This window comes from Aulostomus chinensis, chromosome 4 (genome assembly GCF_037954235.1).
Source record: "Aulostomus chinensis isolate RoL2024-O1b breed Wild chromosome 4, RoL_Achi_v1.0, whole genome shotgun sequence".
Taxonomy (NCBI): domain Eukaryota; kingdom Metazoa; phylum Chordata; class Actinopteri; order Syngnathiformes; family Aulostomidae; genus Aulostomus; species Aulostomus chinensis.
The window spans coordinates 11639609-11666391 of record NC_141323.1 but is presented as its reverse complement, the minus strand read 5'-3'; the positions used below and the strand labels follow the sequence as shown (position 1 = coordinate 11666391).

Sequence of the window (26783 nt, the reverse complement as noted above, 5' to 3'; positions counted from 1 at the left end):
CAGAGATGTGAGTGTAACAGAGAGAGAGCGACAGAGAGAGAGAGAGAGAGAGAGAACGAGAGCTCCAAGGACAGATGGCACTAAGGGGAGGGGAATAACACGCTCACGGTCGCACCTTCCCCATAGCCTCACTCGGCTTCAGACACAGCTCCTGAGGAAGATGCACGCCAGCCGAGCATCAGCATCCAGGGCAGGACAATAGCTCCAAAACCTGCCGAGACAAATACATGCCAAGAGGTGAGAAAGACTAAGAGAGAGAGAGAGAGAGAGAGAGAGAGAGAGAGAGAGAGAGAGAGAGAAGGCAAGCAGCAAACCAGGGAGGAGGAAGCAACATTTGCAGGTTGCCCACCTACAGCGGCGTGGTTGCCTTTTGGAGGTTTCTCCTCTCGTCTCCACTGGCAGCTCCTCCTCCTCAGGTTCGAGTCTTCTCTGCACATCGGCAGGACACCATGAGTGAGGCGAAGAAAGGTGAGCTAGCAATCCGGGATAAAGCCATCCTGCACCAGCAGAGGCGTCTGAAGCAGGCCACCCAGTTCACACACAAGGACTCGGCTGACCTCCTGCCCCTGGATGGGCTGAAGAGAATGGGCACCTCCAAAGACCTGGTGAGTAGACTCCTACCAGGAACTGAAGCGTTACGGTGAATTTGATCAGAGAGGCTGAGCTGGAGCTGATGAGTTGGAGTAGATCTGGTAGCACATCTGGCTGTACACCCATGATAAACTCCCCTTGTGAGAAGAACTCGTCCATATCGCGCCTCTGTAGCTAGACTGTACACCCGCTATTTGCCTGTTTACAGAAGACGAGCACTTCCATTTGTTTGTCCTTGTTCTTAGATTATGAATCCTGCAAGTATTGTTGGTTTATTGCACTTTTTTGATTGGTGAATCCAATTCTCATACCACTTCATTTTAGCCAGTTTGTACGTCTCTTTTGGATCAGTGGTTCATTTGCACGGTGGTCAAAGATTCTACGTATCTGCGCGCCGGCTGAAACTGCAGGTTAAAATGACATGGGTGCGAATGGGACGTGAGGAATGCCGGAAACGATTGTTGTTCTTTTTCTTTTTTTTTCTGGTGACTGATTGTTCAGGGATTCACTCAGCTATGCAGAGGAATGGCTGCATCTTCACTCGTGCTAAGTCTAACATCATGCATACAGAGCTCTTTGACTCTTACTACAAACCACTGCTTGCTGTGAGTGCTAATGCACCTCCCTACTGTAAGAAGGGGAATTCGTCATGGGAAGCATTCATGAATGATTCAGTGTCTTGCCTGGGAGTGAAGGTCTTGTTCTGGTACACTGAGTGGCAGTTCTCGTGTACAGGGTTACATCTGTGCCCTTTCAGGAACATGCAATCTCCAGTTGATTAACAGGATGAAAGACTGTGCTGCGTGTAAAGCTGGACAACCTCTTCACTTCCTCTTCCTCTGGAGGCCTCCTCAACTCAGGAGGGAAATCCCAGTAGTAATCAATGAAAATTTATCACCCCACCTCTCCTCTGACACACTTTCGCTTGGTTTGATGGCAGCTGCCCAGATTCTCCCCAGGCTCAGCAAGAACCTCTGCACTTACAGCTCCACAGTGGAGGGCAGCGCTCTGGGCATTTACAGAATGTCTGACAGTTCTTCGAGCAACATCATGACCTGTTCTTACCTCGGCCAGAGAGGTCACGTGGTTACCACCAGCATGTGTTTGTGTGTTTGTTAGGTCCGGTCCAGTCCAGTATGGGCCCCAAGTACGGAGAATTAAGCGCAATATTTGCTGTTGGGTTTGGCTAGACAGTGAACACTCCACTCGCTAAAACAAGCTATCTCTCCTAAGTGTTCCATGCAGGTATTCCACCCATGCAGGTGCTGAAAAATGGACAAAATTTGCCTTTCACCAAAAGTGAATCACCTTCCAGGGGCATAGTTAGTGTGCTGGTATGAAATCAGACATCATAAAAGCCTGTTAGCCTTTACATTTCCCTCCGGTTTAGAAGAGAACAGAATTGTGCTCCAGCATCCAGTACTGACCACCAGAGGCAGCACAGGTTGATGTTCAGGAAGCAAAAGTCACATTTCATCTGGAACATTTACTGCAGGAAAAACACTGTTCAAGGGATCTCATGATAGAAATGTTTCTGTCCTCGGCAAATCTACTTTCTGCGTTAAGAAATCGTATCAGGGCACTGTGTTAATTTGTCCACTATTTTGGGGATGTCTGGTTTATAAAGAGACTTTGTCGTAGTGTCCTTGAACAAGATACTGAACCTTCATAACTCCTGGTAGCTTCACCGTCACAGTGTGAACGTGTTAACAACTTGGCACCTTCCACAACACCCTCTGAAAACACATCTCGGTCGACGAGGCGAAGTGCTTATGCAGTGGATTTCCTTAGTTGCTGCTAATCAGCAAGTGCGACACCACGTGCTATCATGCCAAACTAAAATGGTTAAAAAAAGGCTAACATGAAACCCGTTAACCACGACAAATCCTCCAACCCACACAGCTGCATGAGTAATTTGTTTCGGGACATAACAGATTTTTAGCGAGGCCTGGCTAGGTTTACCAAAAGATCATTGTTTGGATTCAAACGAGCACCATCTACGACGGAATGGTTTCCAGATATCCTGTAGAAACAGCTGAGAAAAAGCAGTGAATTCCATCAGAAACAGCAAAACAAAAACAAAAAAACCCACAGTGAGGACAGTTCGTACGACCCCTACTGAGTAGCCTCACCAAGCTATCAATCCTTCCACTGCTCCCTCCACCTCCTTATACGGCCTCTTCTTGCCTTTAATGCCCACTATGTGACTCAAGTCTTCTGAGCGGTCTATTACTTTTGCTCACTAGATGGCATCATTATAGGTCATTTTCTCTACCTATTTACGACTTATCTGCTAATTCATCTGTGGAAAAATACATTTGAACATGCTAACAAGATCTCTGGAAGCGTTTTAATATGCTAACGTAGGCAAGAGGCAAGTCCAAAATTGTTAAACATACAAACACAATACGGATCGGAAAAATAATCCGGGTCAAGACCAGAGTCCTCAAAAGGATATCAGATTCCAGGAGCTTAATGCACGGCTCATCTATTGCCAGCCTGTGATTCACCATCTCCTGCAGGGCCTGAAACCATCTTTTCTTAATACCAATTATCCTCTCATGGAAGCTCATCCCACAAGTTATCAAAACTCGATCGGTGGTGCCGACGAGGCCGCAGGGAGCAATCTGCATTGAATCTGTAACAAGTGATTTTTGATGTCAGATTGTATTTGGGAGCCGGCGGGGGTGGTGGGAATTGCTGTCAGACGTCTGCAGTTATTCCTCTGCAGACAGTCGGCCATTTCACTTCGACCCTCAAGAAGCACGTGGATGCACTTAATGAAAAGAAAGTGACGCATTGCAAAGAGATTTCTCTGTCTCTCCCTCTTTTTTTAAAGAATTCACCGCTGGATGAAGATGATGTGCAAATACTTCAGAATAGCAAGTCGATCAGGTGAAACGTAGTCAGCTGAGCAAAAAGTCCCAAAACAATTCCTTTAAATATTCAAATTAATGATCTACTTCACATTTCCCCCTCATTTGCGCCATGGATTCGCGTGGGTTTAAGTGTGGTCTTGTCTCTCCACCCCTGATTTCTACCCACTGTCCTGTCTAGTGTGTAATTCAGCAGCCAGTTATGTAAGAGCGAATTTGTTTAGCTGCTCTTTAGCCCGAGGTCCTGAGCAGCATCAGCAGCAGTAGCAGCATCACCGCTCCAGCCATGTTGTGTTGCAGAGTGAGGCGAGCAGTGAGCATGAAAAGGGCAAAAATCCACTGCTCTAATGCAGGAAAAATGGAGGGGAGTGTAAGCTTGAGACAGGGTCAAGGAGGACGCACCCTTTACTCGGGCTGCTTTATATAACCCAGTGTACATGTACGCCGGGGGGGAAGAGTAAACAGAGCGAATGAGGAGGAGGATTCGTGTGCGTTTGTGTGGAATTGGTTGGGTGCATCTGAGCCTAGTGTGACATTAACACCTGAGCTCAGTCAGCACGGACCCAGTTATCGTGTAACTTCTCTTTCCTGCTCAACATTTTGTAAACAGAAATGGCCTGTAAGATGAACCAGCAACTACAGCTACCCTGGTTCAGTTCAGTCAGACGAGGCTAACAGTCGAAACCATCCAACATTTACAGCACCTACGCTGGCGCAGTTCTCTCCAGGCATTCACTGGCACAAGCCAGATACAGGAAGTGAACCAAAAAAAAGAAAGAAAAGTCAACATTTGTGTCACTGTCTCACACGTGCAGGTGACGAGACTGTTGGGACAAGTGTTATCACATGTGTTCATGGGTGACATGTTCTTTTAACCTCACACTTAAACCCCCATAAAACAAATGTGGGTAAATGCTATGCTAAACAGCTTCACATCACACGATTGTTAGTGTATCTCCATCTTGTCTGATCAGCATCCAAAACCTGTAGGTCCTCCTCTGCATATTCGGTTTAGATGGATCAAGTCCAGGATCTTGGGCATCACTGCAACTTTAGAAACGGAACTACTTTCTTGAGTGGGCGCAGTGATTTGCCCATTTAAACTCTGGCTAAGGACGACCAGGGGAGCGACTGCTGTCTCTATTCATGGTCGACTTTGAAAGAGAGGATGAGTAGGTTCACTCCTGGACGAGCCGAGATCCTGAAGCAGCTCGCAGAGAGGATGAGCAGCAGGTTTTGTGAGCTAAAGGGGCAAAATGGAGGTATGCTAATTTGCCTGTTCGCGATCAGTGATTTCGCTAAGCTAACTAGCAGCTTAGGGAGGGTCTCAGCTGCCTGATGGAAGGACGTCTGGCTCTGTGGAGGATAACGAAGCGTATTTCCCAGAAAGTTCCTTGACGAGGCTGTCGACAGAACGTAGTAGAGCACGTTGCTAAAGCTTAGAATGAGAACCAGCATTTGACAGAACAATCTCGGCTCAAGGTCTAATGTATGTTTTTACTTGCTGGGGGCCTTGAAACAAATCACATCATCAGCAGACTGAGTTTTCTCAGATTACAAACGTTTTATTGTCACACCTCTCAGCCACACTGATAGAAACAGCGAGCCAGACCTTGAAAACAGCAGTTGATGACACAACCCTCCTGTTATATTTGCACTTTCATTGTCTCTGCATTATCCAGTGACGACAGCAGCCGTGATTCTCAGAGGGCACATATTTAAAAACTGCTCGATGCTGCGGACCCTGCCAATGATGAAGTCTGAATAAATAAAACCCCCCACTCTCTTCAAACTACAGTAACGACTCCACTGAGAAAATGTGTTTACCAACTTTACAGGGTTTTCTATTCCTAAATCTACTCAACAGAGCCAGAATCCTATCATCTCCTTTTCCATTTTGATAAGGCAAACGATTCAAATTGTCTGTTTTAAAGCAGTAAAGGCCGATCTCATTGTGACGGCACACATCTCATTTCCTGCTGCACGGCCTCCCTCTTCGCTGTCTGTTTGCTCACGTCCTCCTCGTACAGATGAGCGAGGCTGAGACCAGAAAGTGTGTGTGCGAGTGCAGGCCCGCCAAACCGAGAGACTGGAGCACTCCGTCTACTTCTGAGGATGATCTAACGCTACAGAACTGGGCTTGGATGTAGCTCCGTGAAACCGAGTGAGTCAATAAGTGAGCAGTACCTTTGTTGTGGGAGTTATATTTGATGTAACCCCTAATTTACATCCTTATATCAAATGCTAGCTGGGAAAACTTCGTTGAAGATCATTGGTGAAAGTAGAAGGTCACCTGACTGCAGAGAGAGAGGGAACGATAGATAGAAGGAGAGGTTCAACCGTGATTTCCCAAATGGTGGAATAACAAAATGGTATTGTTTTTTTCAGCTCTCATGTCGATATGCGCTGTCGCATCTCGACTCAGTTACATTCCTCCACCAGGGACAATGCATCTGAAGTCCCTCAGACAGTAGTGCCCAACCGGCCGAGTCCTTGACAAGGCGACCCGTGAATCTGTCTGCTCCGAGGTCATCAGAATTCTTGTGATGGACGAAGCTGATGAAACGTTCAGCGGAACAGTAAAGCAGCAGGTCTATGAGCTATTTCAGATGATGCTCAGCGCCTCTTAAAGGCTGAGTTGATGGAGGCTGCAAGGATCTTCACTTGTGATCCAGTGAGGATCTTGAGGAAGGGAGAACTGATCTTTTTTAACTCCATGTTGATGTCAAAAAAGATACAAGGAAAATTAAGACTGTGTGACCTTTAAAAAAAACAGGCTGTAATTTTAGTGATCGTGAAAGGGAAAGTGGAATGGCTGGCAAAAGAGAGGCAGTTCACTATCTCTTCCCTCCATGCAGAAATGGATCAGAGGAAGAGACATTTGATCATGCAGGAATATTGTTCAGGATCCAGCAAAGTCCTTATGACAACCGATGTCCTGGCCAAAGGAATTGATATCCAGCAGGTGCCACTGGTCATAAATTATGATCTGCCCACCAACAAAGAGGGCTGCCTTCACAGCACAGGTGGTCGGGGTGGTTTTCAGGGCGAAAGAGAGCAGTCATCAACATGATGATGAAGGAGCACAAGAGGACCATCAAGGGGATGCCCATGGATTGCGCTGACCTCAGCAGTCAAACAGTTCGTAGTCAAACTGTGTTTAAATGACTGTCAATGTCCCTGAATAAACGAAAGAAACCATTTTCCTTTATCTCAACAAGGGAACACCATCAAACTACAGATCACCACAAGAATCACGCTCAAATTAAATGAAATAAATGCTGGATGGACCACATCAGGCAGCTGAGAGGGCTTAAAGACAAGACTGTCAAACGTGAGTTAGCGATAACGTTAGCGGACATGTTTAACGTTAGCTCAGCCGCATTAGCTAACAAGTAGAAGTGGCGTTAAAATTTTCTCTTGACAATAAATGAGTATGGCTCTGTGGGTGCTGCTATTTTTTTTTGTTTGAAAGTGTACTTTTTCCCAGTAAGAACTTGGAAAGGTTCCTCTTCCGAGTAGTGTAGAATGCAGTACATGTAGGAAAAGAATTGTGAGTATCTCTGGAAAGCAGCTACCCTTTGGTTCAAACATGTTGATCTCGTCTACTGCCCTTTCGTGCTAGTCAATTATTTGTACCAGCAGACGGAACATCTAATTCTGCAGTATACTTTCATATTCATAATTCATCTTTGTTCACCATTCTAACTGTTTTCCCTTCCAGGCAAAGTAGCACTTCCAAGTGACAAGCAAACACTGCCAGTCACACTCATCCTTGGGCTCATGGGGGTTTGTTACCAGCCCCTCTTCCCTCTCCAAAAAAAACAAAGGGGGAAACATGTTAAATCGGTTGAGATACAGGCTGTATTACGAGCTGCAGGACAATTAGGTGGGCTGGAGGGAGGTTTGTGTGTGAACCTGCCTCTCGCTGTGTCATCTGGAGCAGTGGAGGGGCGGTAACCCTCTCCCTCAGCTGCTCCCTCGGTGCTGTGTGGGAAGACAGGAGGCTAAAAATACCCGACAAAAACAAATACGACAAAACAACCCGAACAACAGAGGAGGGGAGAACGCAGAGAAGGAGAGCGAGGTCAGAGATGGCGAGACACTTGCTGCTTCAGCCTTCGTGGCTCCAGGTTAAATGGAATAATTGACATATTTTACTGAATTTCCCAACTGTAAAGCACTTCTGTTACATGAATGGCCATTAATATCAAAGGAACTGGTGTCCACATCCTCAAACCTTCATTAACTTGCTCTTTTCTACTACACACAGAGCCACCTCAGTGTAGCTGATCATCATTGCGACACCGCACCTGCCTTTAAGAGTGATCAATACCCTAAGAGATGATATATAAGCTTCAAATGGCACACTTCCTGTCTCCTAAAAGTTAATTATTCTTCAATTTCAAATTTTTAATTAAAGTTTTCACATATCATTCCCTTAAAATGTTTTGAGTATTGGTTGGAACGTGACATCTGCAGTGAACCCGGGCTAACGGTTTAGCATGAAGAGACAGGAGAAATGTGTCGGATCGTTGGTTGTCCGTATATTACGATACTGATGAGCGCTTCACACGGAGTTATTTAGATAAACTGGAGAGGCTCACATCATAGACTGAGTTCTTGAACAGCAGTTGTTTGTTTTTTCCTTTGGGGGGACGGGGAGCACCAGAACAGCTTTGCAAGTTTTCGTAAATGATCACGGTTTGAGTTTCGGAACAGAACTGCAAAGTCAGCATTCACCAGTTGTGATGTGAAACCAACAGCCTGATTCTGTTGCTGTCCTCTCACACAGCCACGTATCCATCATCGTATCCTGAACAAACCTGCCACAGTCACCTCTCTACCCATGCACATCTCTGGATAACCTCCGACTGACTACGTGTACATTTTTGATCTATATGATCTGGATCTATGTGCCTGTGGCTAATAAATATGGCTTCTTAGACGGCATCTGTTGCTTATACATGAACATAGTTCGTTCTAATTTGAATTTGGCTGCTTATTCTGGACACAACGCTATCCAAACTGGAAAAAAAAACAACAACATTTATCAAGACTGATTACAACACTGTGTAACGGAGGACATACGGTGCCTTCTAGTAAAACACCATGTTTTTAAGGAGTATATGGTTGCTTTTTGTTGACCAGCTCCACATAGCCTTATTCAACATTACCTTAACATCTGTAATCACACATATTCTTGCTTATTCCCTCATGGATCAATAAAAGATTTTGTCCTCTGGAAAATTCTGGATGAAACTGGTCGACTGTCTCAGTCAAATTGCCAAGACGGTACGTGGGCTGCTGCTGATTCTGCTTATGTGGATCCTGTGGCGACCCCTGAACACTAACCAGTCCAAACCGGTTTGCTGCCAGTGGGGTAGAAAGACGGTTAAAGTATGACTCCACATCCTCATCATCTCTATCTCTCTCACTCAGATTAGAGGCTAATTGCCATGTGGATTCATTATGTGACTGCAAACAGTCACGTGAGCGTTCTAATACCCTTCTTCTCATGCTGATGGATGTTCCCAGTGTCTGACTTCCTGATGCGCTGACCAGGAGACCGAGGCAACCGCCTTCCTGCCCCTCCTCTTCGTTCCTTTTCTCCTCCCCTTCACTTTCCTCATCATTAAATGATGGAACTGACAGGAAATCATTCGGCCAGTGTGACAAAAACCGCAGCTTTCCAGGTTAATTTATTTTTTTGCTGCGAAGCCACAATGATCAACTGCAATTTAACCGACAAAAATCTTTGTTTAATCAACTGATGAAATATAGCATTTTTAAATTATTACCGGGTTACATTAGCTGTGACAGTGAGATTATTATTGTTATTTTAGATCATTTACAGTTAACAACCAAGTGAGGTTTATTTGTTGTGACAGGGATGAATAATGAAAAGGCCAGTAGGTCAGTTTTCATAAATGAACACAGTGAAAATGTTATGAATTGGGAAAAAAAGACAATTTAACTAACGAGTTTATGCCCAAAACTCATGGCAAGAGGTGAAAGAACTTTGACCGTTTGATTCAATAACTAAAAAATTAAGCAAGAGCATTTGAATATCAGTTAAATTTTGAGCCCAGTGCTTGATTTGGTGCTGAATCTGGTTACGATCGGCAATCATACTCAATGTTTGACATTACGCACAGCCTCTGTGCAAAGTTTACTGTAATTTAATGTAATTCAGATGAGCAAAGATGTCAGCTTTGGAACTAATCACACACTGGACATGACTCATTGACCACTGATAATAACTTTAGGATGATTCTTGTGTTTGGGAAAAAAAAAAAAAAGTGCCAAGTATTCCCCTTATTAGCATATTAGCATGTACATCAACCAATATCAAGTTTTTGATTTTCTACAGTTGAGTAAAAATGAATACTGTAAATAAATGGCCGCTTTTGTTCACAAGATACATTTTTATCCTCAAAAGGACGACCGCATATATTATGCAACAATAATATATATATTATTGAATATATCTTCATTCTGGACTGTATGTATACTATTCATGTGTTATTGGTAGGGAGTGTTTTATGCTGCAGGACGCTGAACGTGAGATTCTCTTGGAACAGTGAGTGTTTAAACCAGTGCAACAGTGTGGTTGACTGATGTACTTGTACAAAGGAACAGATTTGAGTGTTTTAATAGGATTTATTCACCAAGGCTGTCAGCAGATTTGTCATTTAAGACCATTTCATAGGAAACCTACAGCCGAATGACTACTGCTGAGCTTCTGTGTCAAAAAAAAAGTACTGCAGAGTTTATCAGCGGGGAAAAGTTTGTTTGACGGCCTTAGTATTCATTTAATACCTTTATTTATCTGTAGAATGAATCAGAGCCAAAATTCACGATCTATGACACATCAAGCGGGAGCAGCAATGAGCGCGCTAAAAAACACCATCCGACACTGAAAAAATGAGCAAACAGATTAAAGCTCGGCGATGCCAGTTCCACCTCAGCTGCAACAACAATGACAAGCTATCACTTGCAAATGAAGCGGAACGCCAGGCTGCATCGTGTCTGTTGGATGAGCTGTTTATGGAGGCAGCCCCACGTAGAGTGGAAATCCACGAGGAGGTCACATGACTGACGCCATTTCACACACTCTCGGCATGTTGACGAGTTGTCAGCGGTGAAATCTGCCCCCCCCCAAAAAAAAGTGTCACTGAGGGGAAGACACGTCTGACGGGACGGGAGTGTTTGACAGTTGAGTCTGCAGGAAGTGTGCGCCGTGGCAGACGTGTGCGCCACGTAACGTGCCAGATTGGCAATCCACCCCTGCAGGACCACAATTGGGGCGCAATTAGCAACATCAAACCGTCTCTCTGCTGTTGACCTGACCCCAGAGCAGTCAGTGCTCAGCAGAAACAGACATCAACCATCAGAGAGGACGCAGCGACCATACAACAACAGGAAAGCACATAAATTGAATTGCGCTTATCAGATTTTGCTGCTTCCCTGCAGACTGACTAGAACGTGGATGAGGAAGACACTTTTGTCTGCAAAAATGCTGCCTTTTGACATTTAAACAACAAAAATAAACCCTCAGCGTGTGTTTGCGAGACTTTTAAGGTGCTGTTTTAAAGGATATTCGCAGCCTATGAATGTGATTTTGTGAGTGGGACGGATCACAATAGTTAATCAATCCAGGTTCAAACTGGGGCTCCTGATTGAAGCCGATTAACGTCGAGGAGCGCATGTTTCTGGAGAGCCGCTCCACAGAGGATTGGATTCGGGATGGATTATGTTAGTCGAGGTTTTGGTCGGTTTACGGAATGAATGTAATTAGTAGAAGGAAGATTTGCTGAATATGAGAAATGATGAGGGAGAGAAGGGAGAGACATTTTTCAAGAAAAGGGAGGAAAGTCTAAAGAGCCCCAAAACGAGGGAAATGTTAATATTTAATGGCCAAGTGATGTAATGCTTTGATGACTCTTTGGCCCCGTGATAAGAGACGCCACCAGGCTTTTCACTGGCTTTGAAGGAACTCGCTTTTTATCACTTTTCCATAATCAGAAACAACATTAGCATAAGCACGCAGCACTGGAGCTACCATTTATGAGCTTTCCTATTGAAAAGAACATGGTAAGGAAAACTCTACTTAGCCTTACACTTTACGATAAGGGTCCATTTAATGCTTAGTTACACTTAGGAATGCTGAGTAAGCATCACTTTAACATAACCAGCCGTTTATTAAAGCTCTTTATGACCCTTATTGTAAAGGCTAACTTGTAAATTTAGCATGAACGCTGTAAGTAAACTATTACTGGACGGAGTAAGTATAGTTTAACTAATGGTTGATTAAATATCAACTAACAGGGATTAATGTTAGCGTTCGATACGTCCTGGATTAACAACATAAATCAGAGTCTCCCACTCAGGCAACACGGAACAGGGCGACTTTTTCAATCGGACTTTGATGGAGGCTGAAAAGCAGGCAAGTAAGATCCAACGAAGCGCTCACTCCAACTAGGAACAAGAGACGGATGACTCCAGAGTTTAGGTGCTGGGCTTCTCTCACCGGCAGTCTTTTTTTCTACTGAAAGCCATTCTAGTTGTGGATGAGGATATTTAAAAAAAAAAAAAAAAAATCAAAAACGGTGCAGGTCTTTCAAATCTAAATGTATGGAACTGGAAGTGTGGGCAGCATGGAGGTGCAGTGGTTGGTCACTCACCCAGCCAGCACCAGCTGGGAGGAGCTCCAGGCCCCAGCAACCCTCAGTGTGATGAGTGCTGTAGACATCAGAAGAGGCAAATGAAAATGTGAGGAGGGAAAAGTAAAGGGAGGAGCGGAGAGTAAATGGAACAGAAAGGAAGGTAATGGGAGGTTAGAAACGAACCAACAGATTAACTCAAACTCAACGACACCGGTGGCGACTACTACTCTTTGTTCGCCAGATTTGCCGGGAAGCCTAAAGTGGATTGACCGAGAGCAGCTGGTCTTTTCACTCTCATCTAAATTCTCGTTGACCCGTCAGGCAGCCGAAGTGACTCCTTGACCGCCTGGGTTGCACCGAAAGCCCACAGATGGAAGTGTGACACAAAGTGCCACTGAAACATAATGACAGGGCAAGAACACGGACACTCAGACGCAGCCACGCATGAGATGTCATCATTACAGCCATGTTGAGGGTCCCTCTCTAGAGCTCTGATATCTTTTTTTCCTATTTATTTTGCTCCCACGTGTCGTCGTTTGGATTCAGCTCCCTTTAAAAGCAGATTTTAGCATTTCTGCATGCATGTTAATCAGACCAGAGCATCAAATAATTACCTGTAATTAGGAAGAAAGGAATTGTCACTGCCGGCCCATTTTGTGCGATTAAGCTGAGTCAGTGGCTTCCTATCGCCGGACGGCGTTCCCTCTTTGTTATCCACTTCTGACTTTGTTCAGTGCCATCACTCATCTCCTAATGACCCCCCCAGCCAAGATGTCTGCACATTACAAAAGTAATTGCAATGATCAAACCAATCTGTGTCATCAGAAGTGTTGTTCCTTAGAGAACAGTTTCATCAAGCTTGACTTTCTTTCCAAGAGGGATTTCATTTGATCAGTAATACAGACACTTTGGACCCCTAAATTATTTGCTACACTTGTAAGACCTGTCCGCAAGAAAAAAATGTGCCAAACAATTTTTTGTTGTTGTTGTCGCCGCAGAGTACTTATAGACTGTGTACACTCTGTTATTGAACATGAGCTAACAAGCTGCTAGTATTTGCTTTGAGTACATTAGGTAGATTAGATAGATAGATTTTGGATCGACCATAGACATGAGCTAGCTAAAACAAGCTAACAGGCTACAAGTGAGCTAAGTATTTGCCCTGAGTATGTTGGGGGGAAAAAAACACCTAATTTTTGCATTGGATTTCATAGAAACAGCAGAGAGTGTGCCAGCTAAAAAAAAAAGCTAACGGGCTACAAATGAGCTATGTGTTTGCCCTGTGTATGTTGGGGGAAAAAAAATCTCACGTTTGGAGTGGATTTCATATAAACAACGGACTGTAAGTGAGCTTTGCATTTTATATGTGTGAGGTAAATATTTGTCTTTTGCTGAATGCCATTTTTGTGACAAACCATCCTGGATAGACCACAGTAAACTTGATCAAACACCTGAGAAGTTAACGTTGAAGCGAGCAAACATGTTATAGCTATATCTATGCATACAGCTATACGTTAGCTTGCTGCTAGCTTCCTGGGATGTCATTATATTGGTATTTGCTGAGTATTTTTTTTAAGTGGAGCGATTTACAGTGCTGGCTTTGCAATTACAATAAATCTCTAACCTGCTGGGAAGAGATAATTGGCATCAATTTTGATCAATCTGGAGAACATCAATTTGACAAGATGGGGGGGGGGGGCGCTAAGGCTTGATTTGACTTGCAAGAAAAGCCTCAGGAGCTGCACAAAACTGAAGTGGTAAAGAAGATTTCATCCATGATTAAAAGCAGCTATGGTGCCATGTCAAGATGCCACGTGTGAAGTGAACCTGACCGAGTCTAAAAACCTCTCCCTGCACAGGGGACGCGACATCCTGTGCAGGAAAATAAACAGTTCTGGTGTTCAGAACTTTTAAAGGAAAGCAGAATCTTTGTGTTTAAGTGATGCAGTGGCCCGGCTGGTGTTGTTGGCTGTCCTGCTCTTTTTAAATCGTGCTCTCTGGAGGTCTACACACAGACTCTGTACTGATAGAACTGCAATGTGATTATGGAAGAACAGGCAGCTTATATATAATTACATTTCTATCCTGAAGGCACAGCCGGTCACCAGTCTCATGTTGTTTTGAAAATGTCCTCCAACCCTAACAACCCTTACCCTTTTATAAAACAGAACAGAAATACTTACGTGTGTATTTCCTAAATTGGCAAGTAGGGGAATTTCTCATAGAATAGCTCAAATTCTGTCTTATTCTCAGTAATCTATCTGTTGTATATCAGGGTCAGACTCTGTGCTGCTCATCTTCAAACCATCAAGGCCATCGTTCACGGAGAGCATCAGGGAGATGACATTTTGACAGACTTCAGCTAAGCTACTGGTGTAAGGACGCAGACGGAATGTGAGCAGATGCTTGTAGTCGTAGTCAGTTGAGTCATATCTATTAAAACAAACACAACTGCCTTTTGGGGAAATTCGCTCAATTTTGGCCCCTGTCAGAGGACAGATAGGAAGACCCATCTGTCCTCTGTTGCATCACTAGCACAGACTGCTAGTTAGCTTGACACTATGAATTATAGTAGATGACTAAGTGTTAAAATACTGCAGTCAAAAGGCAACAAATATACTTTCCTTCTCGCCTGCATGAATATAACTACGGTTGTACATCAGTTCATAGCTGACTTTGTAGGAAAAGATTAGAAAGATTATGAGTGGAAAAATGCAAATCGTTGTCGGTTTTACAACTACTGACACAGGTATGCTAACATGCCCACCCGCTACCACCAATTGTGCTAAGCTAACTAGCTAGTGTATCTGTGGCTCTCAGCTCCCTGTTGCAGTCGTAAGAGGAGTGCATCCATCTTCTTCTCTGAATCAAATAATTGTACTTCCCAAATTTGGTATGTTGCTTTAACACACATGCACTTTACAGTTTACTCTTAGGGACTGTGTTTCTGTAGTCATAAATAAGTCTACGTCAAGACAACATGTTTGATCACAAAATAGCAGCCTTCATTTGAGCATGAAGTCTAGCCGGTGGACGGTTGCCACCTGACCAAAGCTGATATCCTCCAGTGAACTGGCTTTCATGACACGATAACGAGCCCTTCATTTCAGCTATTTCTGTCAGTGAAACTAAATTAAGCCTTTTCAAACGGCGTGTGGGTTATTTTGTGTAGCCGGCAGGGGGAGGAAGGATGAGGGATGGATGCTTTGAAATGTCACAACCAACAGCTCAGCTTGTACCTTCAGTAAAAATGGCCTCAACTTGCCACATCTTGATGCCTTTCTGGCTGAAAACACGTTTCTTTTTGACTGACTGGAGAGATGAATATTGAGTTAGGAGGTACTCCCCGGTTAGAAAGATGCCTGCACAACAAACTCAAGCTGAGAGGTGTGTTTGAATGATCAATAGATGAATATGAAATCTTAATTTGTCATAATACTCAAAAAAATAATCACATCGCACAACATTTTGGGGAGATATTCATCTGTCTGATTTCGTATGTTCCCAACATCCAGCAACCTCACAGCATCGTCCAACGTCGCCTCCTGGAGGGTAACATTACACGGCTGCGAGGTGAGGCTCGAGACCCCAGCGCCAGGGTTCGCTCCCCACTGGCCGACACTAAGGAAGGACCGGCCGACACTGAAGAGAGGAGCGAGAGCACGGCCGACGACTCCACAGAGGAGAGAGAATCTCTGGAGGAAAGCGAGAGGAGCTTACGGTCGGACGAGGAGGACGACAGCAGTGAGGCCGGAGCCAGACAGACAGCTGAGAAGCCGGAGGGCACAGAGACCACGAGCCCCCTCACAGCTCTGGTTGTTCAGTGCAAGGTACAGTACACTGAGTGAACCCGACTCAGTGAGTTGGCACTTCATACTACTACATAAAAACAGAAAACAAGAGAGGCATTCTACTTCTATGACTCATCATCTAAAGCCTATTTATTGTACAAAAGCTTTTTGAGACCCAGTGGCTGATGGACTGGATCAGAAAAACTGACTCACGGTGACTAAAACCAGCTTGGTTCACACAACCCCAAACGCATCCTATGTTACAGGAGAAACGAATGCACATCAACTACAATTGGACCCGTTCATTGGCACCAAGAGGGTCTACATCTGGATTTTCTTATAATACCGAGAGTGCACCCCCCCGGTACACCCTAAACCCCCAGAATGTGACAGAAATGTCTGCTACTTAGCACCTGGTGAGGGTGTCGCTACAGACTTGGACAGCTACAGCCACAACTCCACAAGACCAAACCACATGAATTTATCACAACCTAAGAAGCAAAGAAACAAAAGCGCAGCATCTCTATGTACAAGGGAGATGATATAAATTTGAATAATCACAAAGCAAATGTATTTTTTCATTATTAAAACTTAAGATTAATTCCCCAGTTATTTGAGAGGTCTTATATTTGTTTCTTTGCAGTCAACAGATGTTGTGGTTGCCTATTGAACAGGTGGACAGGGGTACCAGCTGGTTGGGTAAAAGCTAAATAAGGCAAAATAAGAACATTATTTAGCCCAATTCACAGTTTATAACCAGCCGTTAGCTGATGCTAATGGTACACATTACTTTACGTGCAACTCTACCGTCATTTGCCAACATTCCTTATTTCAACCTTTAGTTTTACATTTACAACCAGCAAAAACAAGCAATGATGAGAAATTATGCTTAATAAAATGTTTGGGTTCTTCCAGGTCTACATTGAAAATCAAACCTGTGCTGGTAGCAACCTTGTAGCCGCTAACCAATGCTAACGGCTCAAGATTGTTTTGCCCCGTAATTCACTGTTTACATCTCGCTTTCAGCACTAGCTAGTGGTGAGCTGTTAGCCAACACAAAATATATGCAAACAATGAAAACTACTGGAGTTAGATTCTAGTAATTCAGTCTATTTATCACATAAAGTCCCTGTTGACAGAGGTTTGTCAGCGTGAATACATTCAGATATTAGAGAGCTGACAGAGAGAGGGATGGTGGTGCAGTCAATATCACAAGCTACTCCAAAGCCCCTGACATTATAGTCATAAAAGAGCAATAATTCTGATGCATATTACAATTGTGATATGAATATGACTACACATTTGACTGTTTTACGGTAATTTTGCTCAAGGCAGGCAAACAGAGAGTGTAATTCTCAGGCTGAGGCATCTCTTTATGACCGTGGCGTCATGTGAATGGCTCTTTCCCACAGCACAGGCTGAGGTGTTGCTAGGTGTAACGGTGCATCAGCAGGTGTGGACAGTGCAGCAGAGGTGAAGCTTGTTCAAGCACAGTGTTGGTATATAACAGGAATTTGACCTTTTTTTGTTGTATATCATTTTCTCAGCACGCTGGATTTTATACTGCACACACAGCCGCCTGCAGCTCTAATGATGTAAACTGGTCCGGCCATGCTAGGCTAAAAGCCACCCATCCAAAGCTAAACACAATGACAACGCTATGCTAATGGCTACACTTCAGGTGGTGTTTTTGATCTTTACATTATTGCAAGATAAGGCAGTATGAAAGTAAACATTAATTACAACCTTCTCGTTTTTCTTGAGAATAATTTTTCTGGCGTTAAGTCCTACCAAAGGCAAAAATAAATAAATAAATAAAAACTAGGACCTGAAGTTAAAAAAATAAAAAAATTACATTTTAGCTTTTAGAACGGAAATGCTGCCTTGAACAAGACTCAGGACAGTTGTTTGTCATTCCTTACGGGTAATCAATATTTTGATAAAAGAATTCCTATTCCTGTACTGGTTAAAGCTTCTTGTAAATCAAGGTTCTTTTTGTGTGTTTTTTTAAACAAGCACTCCATTTAACGCAAGCGTTGTCTACTAGATTCGGCTTTTCCCATATAAACGTTAGTACTTTGATTGGTTTTATCATCAAATTATTAAATGGAAAGTGTTGCATAGTTGCTATTTTTAAACTTCAGGCAGAGGGGGGGTGGTTCTGTCACTGTGAGGACTGACACAAAAGAGAAGGTTTGTGGTGCTGCTGATAAGCTGGTGAGCCTCTCAGGACAAAGGGGGCTCAGCTCAGCCTGCACAGAGTGTGAGGGATCAAAACAAGGCTCATGGAAACTCTGTGTGCCTTTATTACCGAGGGGGAAAATATCCTCGGGTGAGGAAGATAAGGGATTGATTTATGAAGTAGATACGAGGAAGGGAATGACATGCAGACATGTTTTCAGGAACAACGTTGAATACAGGACATTAAAACTAGCAGATGTGGGACTATATCTTAATACGAGGAAGCTGCTTCTGAAACGAGTTAAAACAACACAAAAGTGATACTCCCTGAAACGGTCGACCGTTAAGACGCAAACCCGTCTTAGTCAAGTAAAATTTTTGCAGCGGCCATCGCACTGCTAACCTATTAGAGTTGCAACTAACATTTGATGTCACCATCAGTTAATCTGCCCTGTCTTTTAATCGTTCAGTCTTTTTAAAAAAAAAAAGAAGAAGAAAAAAAAAATCCCAGAGCCAAAAGTGATGTTTGATTTTGCTTCTTTTGTCCATACAACAGTCCAAAACAAAACTCATGTCCTGTCATAAGTTACCAAAAAATAAAAACTTGCTTGGCATTTTTGCTTAGAAAAAGAACAAAATGACGAATTCACTCACAACATTACTGCCGACTGGTTTTGTCATTTGCGAATGACTAATCAGAAGAGCAGCAGCTTCTCGTACCATCTAGAATCATTGCAGTTTTAGCTTGAGTGTTTAGAACAATTGAATTTTAAAAATCAACTTAGACTGTAAGAGCTTGTTTAGACTGTAGGAACACACACAGGATATAACAAGTAAAAAAAAAAAGAAAATTCAGATTATAGAACATGAATTTTTCCTGAAAAAAAAATAAAATTTTTAAAAAGTGACCAATAATTAATATCTAAATGTATTTGACAGTATTAGCATATGTCATTTATGCATGGTTACATTGTTACACAGGTGACCGTGTGGGGGCTGTTGCATACTGCTCAGCTCTAGTGCATGCAGAGCCACCATATGTTCTGAAGACATTCCTCATGCCTCCATTGTTTCATTTAATTTCCACAATCAGATGTGGACCGTTAGCATGACATTAGGATGATGAATAGGCAAAAACAACATTACAGGAGGCTCCAGTCCAGAAATCTACAGCACGACTCTCTTTTACCTACTTCCGTCTGTGGTAGAAGAGCAACTGTGAGATGCAGAGGCAGACAAGCGTCAGTGGAAATGAAGACAGGCTGCATGTTGGTGTGGAAAATCTGTCCTCAACACAGGAAATAAAAAAGAGAGGCTTTTTTCTCATTCTTGTGAGTTGGATGAAGAGCCTGATTCGCTATTAATGCCAGGAGAACGCTAGCTTAGCTGTAGCATGCTGACAGACTCACCTGATTACCGGAACACACACGGGATCATCTGTCAGTATTACTTCTATGGAGTACACTATGTGTATCATTGGGTTGAGAATCATCAAGTCAAGTCATCAAATACACCTTGCATTTTTTAATATAAAATCTAAAAGTAGCATCCATGGTGCTTTTGTTTTGATGATGAGATGTTGCCCCCGAGTATCCAGTAACGGTGTTTAGCAGGCAGTGTGCAGTAGCCTACATAACGTGAGAGCGTGGTGGTACAAAAAATAGCAGCTAGACATTGCTACAGTGTCGATTCTTACACTTATATTAATGTACTTCTTTCCAGTACACTGTGTACTTAAACAGTACACCATGGCCATTGTGCAATTGCCTTAAATGACGATCACAACATGTAACAAAAGTTAGTGTTAAAAGTCCGTCATTTCTATTGAGTACGTAAGCATACATTTCATAAAGTGAATCACGTACCATTGCTGACATCACACATACCTCAGCGTGGAGGTGTTGAGATGACTAAAACGCGCACGTGTGACCGAGTCCAGTTAATATTTCATGCTCTAGTAAGGCCTCACTGAGTCAGAAAAATCAAAGTGCACTCAACAAACCCAAGAGTCAGCGCTCTGCAGAGAGACGCAGTCAGCAACATCAGCAAAAAAGTACAAAACCATAAATGAACCCAAGAGTCGTGATCAGTTTGCTATTACAGATAATGAGTTTTTGGTACATCTTTAACTTCATTCTTCGCTGCAGAACTACTGAACCAGTCACACAAAGTATTTTACCAAAGACACAAGGTTTTAACCCCGAGTCAGTACAGTTAAAATACACAAACAAACAAAAAAAGATATTGCTTAAAAAAAACAAAGGCTTAAAGATGTTTCAGTTGTCTTTATAAGCGCAAAGTTTTATTTAAAAAAGTTAAGAAAAGTTTGTTGTTTTAAGGGAAAAAAAATTAATGTTTTCACTTGTACTTGTCAGAAATATACTCACCAAAATTACACTTAAATATTGGCATACACCAAAAAAGTATTAAGAGTATATTTGGCTTTTAATTGTACTAAACATTTTAAATTGAGGTGTACGTTGGAAACTACAGTTAAAAAAAAAAAAAGTAAATATAGAAAGTAAGGCTTATATCTTACATGCATTTACTTTAAAGTGCTTTCAGTAACTTGAGAGTAAGAGAAGTACATAGTAAAGTAGCAGTGTACTTTAAGTTCAGTTGTCATTTACTTGTAGTAGAGATCCACAACTTACAAAGTGTATATTCGACATATTTTCATTGAGTTAAAGCCAATTATGTACCAAACCTGCATCAACTTTAATATTTTAAGGATACTTTCCAAAATATTCTTGAACTTTTATCAGACAAGGTGATCTAGAAGAGTATTTCATTTTGAAAGGGAAGTACATTAATATACACTTTTAATTTGTATCATCAGTTTCTGAGGCAGTTGAATAGATTTGTTCAAAAGTGATGAGTGGTTTCCAGAGTTGTGCGAACGCTGTGCTGTGACTGGTTGTTTCCTGGTGTGTGCCGTAGCCAGCCTGAGGCGGAAAAATCACACCGTGACACCAAAGTCCCCCCTTTTTTCTTCTCAACAGTGCTGTGAGACTGAAGTCAAAGCGTCTTTGAACACCAGTAGCCAGCATAACCACATCTCCACTTCCTGCTGCCAGAGGCTGGGGTAAGAAACACACAAGCGCAAATATAAAAACTCATATAATACGCGTATCATGTACATGTTAACAGCTTTGACAGTATGTCAACGAAAAGGCAAACAAGACTAATACTAAGTAGAAGTAAAAATCAAGATTTCAGCGAATGATCTCAGTTACGCTGTCTTGTTGTGTTGTCTGTCTTTTTTCGGGGGGGGGGGGCAAAAGGTGTGGAAACTCTAGGTCTAGACAGATGATAAGAGCCCAGAAATCTCCTTAAATGCCTCCGTCAAAAAAAAAAAAAACGCCTTAAGATCAGAGGCTGTGCTCTGACTTCTTATTAACTGCGGGAAAAGGATGTGACATTTTGCTCTCTTCTTAATTTCAAATCAGCTCTGAAGGTAAAACTGAAAGCTACTAAGTTTGCTCTCCAGTTTACCTTCATAATCCGAGATGATTTCATGGAAAGCGAAAGTTCTGATCAGCATAACTTTTGATGGAATAAAAATCTCCAGTAAATCTTTACTGAGTGCACTGTGATGGGGCGTTTTAAGGATACGGTGATTTTTTTCTTTGAACTAATGAAACTGTATGTGTTCTTTTGAGTGCGTTCACAGACTGGTGCCCAGTCAGGACAGCTCGCCGTGTGGCGTGGGCAGCTCGGTGACGGGTCTGCAGCTGCAGCTGGGCCCACAGACGGTCCAGTGTTCAGCTTTGGTCAAAGGTGGGAAAACTGCATCACACTTTAATGTGTTCTGTAGGGAAATTAAGTTAAACTAAATGGATTCAGATTTCCTCATTAGCGCGATGAACTATCTGGATCTGTGAGACTCTCCTGTGCTGGAAAGGATGTCTTGCCAATGTCTAGCAGGCACGTACGTCATTAGCGTTAATCATAAAACAAAGCCAAGGCTGATGTGAATGTCATTAGATTTGCAGGCCTTCAGAATCTGAATACAATTGTAACCTTTCAGCATTTAAGCATCAAATATGTTTCCAAGTATGTCAAAACCAAGCGAATTAACAGTTTTACGTAGTCACTTGTCATGGCATCTTAGGTTAGATTAGATATTCCTGTATTAGTCCCACGATGGGGAAATTCACAAGCTTATCCCCTTGACTCCCTTAAGTTAAGACAACAATGTTCAACACGCTCATGAAATTGTTTTCACTGTGTGTAATTGTTTAAACCACGGATAACAGCGTCGGGATTCCCAAGACTGAGTGGGCCACGTAGCATTAGCTCCAGTAGCTGTAACAGTAGTGGACTCATCCTGATGTTGGTGAAGGATGAATGGATCGCCAGACCTTTTCAAATTTTATCCTTCGGCGAACGTGTGTTGAATTTCACGGCAATCCTTGCAAATGTGTACCTCCTAGTGTCACTGGAAAGTCATGCTGTAAGTGCTGAGGCTTTTTACTGGATGATTCCACCTGCTTCTGATGCTGGAAGAAGCATCAAGGGATCACCAAAGTCACAAGGATTCATCAGTCATTAATTTCAGCAAGAAGTTGTGTTGACGATTTAACTTGGATTCAGACTAATACACTGAGTTGGAGGTGTTCATGAAAGGAATGCAGTACTTATATCCCCTTCCCCTTATCTGCCTTCGCTTTGCTCACTTTCAGAGGATGAAACTTTTGAGCTGTGCCTGGGTCTCCAGACTCTGTTGGAACTTCAAGTAAGGGCCTCATTTTCTTTGCTAAACATTCAATGTGCCTTATCATGTGTCTTTTGATGCGGGCTTCTCAAGGAACGAGACCTGGGGAGGAGGGTAAATCAACATTAATGGAAAACCTACACACAAAGGCTCAAATGCTAACTTACTTTTGGCAGCCAAACCCTCATCCTATTTCTCTTTCCGTCCATCAATCCATCCGTCCATCCGTCCATTTTCTACCAGTCTGGCATCAGAGGACATCTTAATCAAATGCCCGAACCACCTCAGTTTATCCCTCTCAATGTTAAGGGTATCCGTGATGTCTTCCTTCACCTCAACAGATCGGGCCAGTGCTTGCATTACTGCTGACTATGCAAAAAAATTCATTTGCCAAATTAAAACTTCATCTTACCCTCACTTGTGACTGCCCTGAGATACTCAAACTCTTCATATGGGGCAGCAACTCAGTCCCAACCTGGAGCAGTCCACCATTTTGTGGTAGAGAACCGTGCCCTCTGACTGCCTGACTGTTGTCCCGACTGCTTCACACTCAGCCAACAGCCCCAAACTCATTGGGCATCACAATGCGACGAGAGAGGAAATACTGAGGGTCCACGGGAATATCTACAAAGCTGTTACTGCACTTAGCTTGATGGCCTGTTCCAATGACCCTGATATGCTGTACGACCGCAGCATCCCACAGAGGACACCCAGATGTCACAGGCCCTCTGCAGGTCCACAACACAGATAGACTGGATGGGCGTATTCGCTTAACCCCTTTAGAGACCCTGCAAATGTCCGAATCGTTCCTCCTGAACCAGAGGTTTGAAAATTGAATGGATCTTTTCCATCAGTCTGGTACAAGTTTTCCTGGTAAGGCTGACAAATGCGATCTGCCCGTAACTGGAACACATATTCTTGTCCTAACTTTTGTCAAAGAAAAATGGGAACTACAACCCTGGTCCACCAGACCATTGGCACTGTCCCCATCAAATCAGACTTTTCCCAAACCCTGAGTGTTTTTGTGCTCAAGTCTTACCAGGGCTTGACCAAATCACTTTTGTTGACTTGTAAAGGGGGTGCATCGGGAATGTTCTTGTGGGTCGTACCAGACAAGTCATATAAAGATTAGAAAAGCCAAAAGATTCAGTCGTGTCTCATCCCATTCATCATCTCCTACCACCACTGACGTGTTTCACCTTCTTTCCCTGCTCAGTGCTGCTTGGATCTGAGCAGTCGGGTGCTAAAGTTGCAGGGTTGCGGTGGAGAACTACCCTTCCTGAACCCTTGGACTGAGAGCCAGTCCCAGCACGACACCAACGAGAACCTGTGAGATCACTTCGCCGAGAGCGGTTGCTTCCTCGCATCTCGAGCGATCGCAGCGGGGTGGTGCGATGCTGTTTGTGTCTGGACCTTCTGATCACAGTGTCTCATACTGCCAGAACACGGATGAGCAGTAGCCACCATTGTTCTTGAGTTTACATGATTGTGTTTGTAGGATTAATACATTGACCCCGATTATCTCCTATATGAAACTAGTCTAGTTTGCGGAGCAGGTGAAAGTCTGTCGTGACCCAGTTCGATCTCTGTGGATATGATCCCCCTTTTATTATTTTATTGTATATTCAGACAAATTTCTCAGTTGAGTTGATTGAGTGCACTGGTGCTTTTGAAAAAAGGGAGAAAAAAAATTCATAATCAGCTAAAGTGTACTTTGTGATTTGGTCGTGAAATATAAAATGGCACCAAAAGCAACACTTATGTTCAGATGTAGTTCCACATCTTGAGATCTACTTTTCCTCCTGACTAAACTTTGATTAAAATCAATACCAACTGCCAAGTGAACAACTGTCTGACGGTACAAGAAGGCTGTAGTTTGGCAAGAGTGACCATACAGTCACCGCCTGCGGAGTACCGCATGTTCATGCACGCAATTGGACATTTTCACCAGGATACACACTCAAATAAGGAGGTATGAGAGATGAAGAGTTCTGAATTTTTGAGTTGTACTTTTGAAGAATGTTCTGAAGGTAAATTTTTACCTCAAAAAGTCCAGTAGTGGTCGTGAAGAGGCCTGAAGTGCACATTTTCACTAGAAAATGGGGTACAAAGGGAGCTGAAGGGCACGCAGCTGTCTTTGAGGAGGCTACCCTCCCAGCGACAAGCATTTCTACCCTCTTACAGAAGGTACACCCTGGTACCTCCAGTTTGGAGTGTGCTTTTCATTTCAGTGCTTCACAAAACTGCCGAGAGTATTTTTTTGACACCGTGGATAGAATGAACTCAGCCTTTCAGGTGCTGGAAACGACTCTCTTCAGCACGACAGCTAACCCTTAGCATCAGGACAGATTCTGTTAGCGTCATAGGTGATGGCTGTGAATCGCGCGGTGGCAGGCAGCCAACAACATATTGATTGATTGATTGATTGACACACATTCTTTAAATGTTCAGATGTGTTCATTGGATCTGGCATTGGGTTTGGTCATGAGTGGGACAGACCCTGATAAATGTCAATGTAAACTGAACATAAGTGTAATAAGATTATGATTTTAATTGTGGTGAAAATTTGGTAGCGAGGTTGATTTTTTTTGTTTGTTTTTTTTGCCGTGACTCCAGACGAACTGAAACCGTGACAATCCTGGACAAACCAGGACAACCGTGGAGAACCGCGGCAGTTCAAGACAAACTGGGACGGACAAACCAGAGAGTCCTGTCAATCTTATCTACTCCAACATCTGAAGCTAACTATTAAGATGTTCTACCACTTTTCATTACTCTGTACAAAACACAAGTCTCACTGCCAGTTTAGTAATGATCATAAATCAGAAACCACATTTAACTAGTTCGAATAATTACCGCTCTGTGTGAGCATTAGATATATTTAGAACCTCTGGACGGGCCCCTCTCTGTCTTGTCCTCTCAGCTCCAGGCCATTGCCTTACATTTACCAGACAGCTAAATGTCAGGTGTGAGTCCGTCTGCTAACGAAACGACTGAAGCACATTTTGCAAAATGTTAAACTATTCCTTTCAGGATCATCACGACTCATCTTAACAATGCTGGTACTCAGGATCCCCTCACGAGCGCGCTCAAATGTCACTTTGAGCAGCCTTGAAATTTTTGAAAAGCTCCAGTTTTAAATTGTGAATCACTCTACCTCCCTCATGGACAAGGACAGATTCTCATCTAGAATTATATCTGAATAAAATACCCTCTCTCTTTTTTTTTTTTCTCCCTTCCGGACCCCTGATGCTTTTTTTCCTTTCCTCATCAAAAGACAGTTTGTAGGAGCGCACATCCAGCCTGTCGCCACGGCCTAGACTGAAGTTATTAAAATAGTCTGCAAGCCAGCCAAACGTATTTGAGTCAGAAATATCAAAACATTCCATCTGCATGACTTTGTGAAGCCTTTGTATAAATCTGCATGTTTGTGTACTGGTCTGACTGCGTCATGCTGAAAGCGTGCACCTCTGAAGGGGTTTTGCGTGTGCGAGTGTGAGCGTGCGTGTGTGTAATAGGTCCTATCTCCCACACCGGTCAGGACGAGCTGCCGAACCCCAGCTGCCTTCCCTCTCTGCCTCTTTCAGGAGATTGAAACAATCAGCTCATCCTGGTATATTCAAAGTGTTTGGTCTTCTTTGTGTATACCTGATGGTATTTACATGGACACCTCAACAAAACTGTACCCGCCCCGCGACAGAGTGGAGAACTGCCCTACGTGTGCTGTCCAAGGGGGCATCATGCTCTGCTTTCATAACACCTGAAGCACACCAGCTGTGCTCCAGTATCCATCTAACCTCCTCATCCACGCACACTTCAGCCATGTTCGTTTCTATTTGACGTAGTATTGCCCTCCATTCACCGCGTGAGAGGAATCGATGTATGACAGAAATTTATTTTTGGTGTTTCTCTCTTCTTCGGAACAGTATTTTCTCTGCCTAATAAAAAAAATATGTAT

The 26783-nt window shown here is 43.2% G+C and overlaps 1 protein-coding gene across 1 annotated transcript; it reads left to right on the top strand.

Moving 5' to 3' along the window:
* nrip2 (nuclear receptor interacting protein 2) lies at positions 1–26783 on the top strand. The gene is made up of 6 exons (XM_086201806.1): positions 1–605; positions 15652–15966; positions 21111–21193; positions 21782–21888; positions 22794–22846; positions 24042–26783. Exons 1-6 carry the CDS (start codon positions 450–452, stop codon positions 24156–24158), a joined length of 831 nt encoding a protein of 276 aa, XP_086057932.1. The 5' UTR covers positions 1–449; the 3' UTR covers positions 24159–26783.

Coding starts and splice junctions, on each gene's coding strand:
- nrip2 (XM_086201806.1), top strand. CDS start 450: ATGAGTGAGGCGAAGAAAGGTGAGCTAGCAATCCGGGATAAAGCCATC. Junction 606..15,651: donor TGGGCACCTCCAAAGACCTG/GTGAGTAGACTC, acceptor CCCAACATCCAG/CAACCTCACAGCATCGTCCA. Junction 15,967..21,110: donor CTCTGGTTGTTCAGTGCAAG/GTACAGTACACT, acceptor TCTTCTCAACAG/TGCTGTGAGACTGAAGTCAA.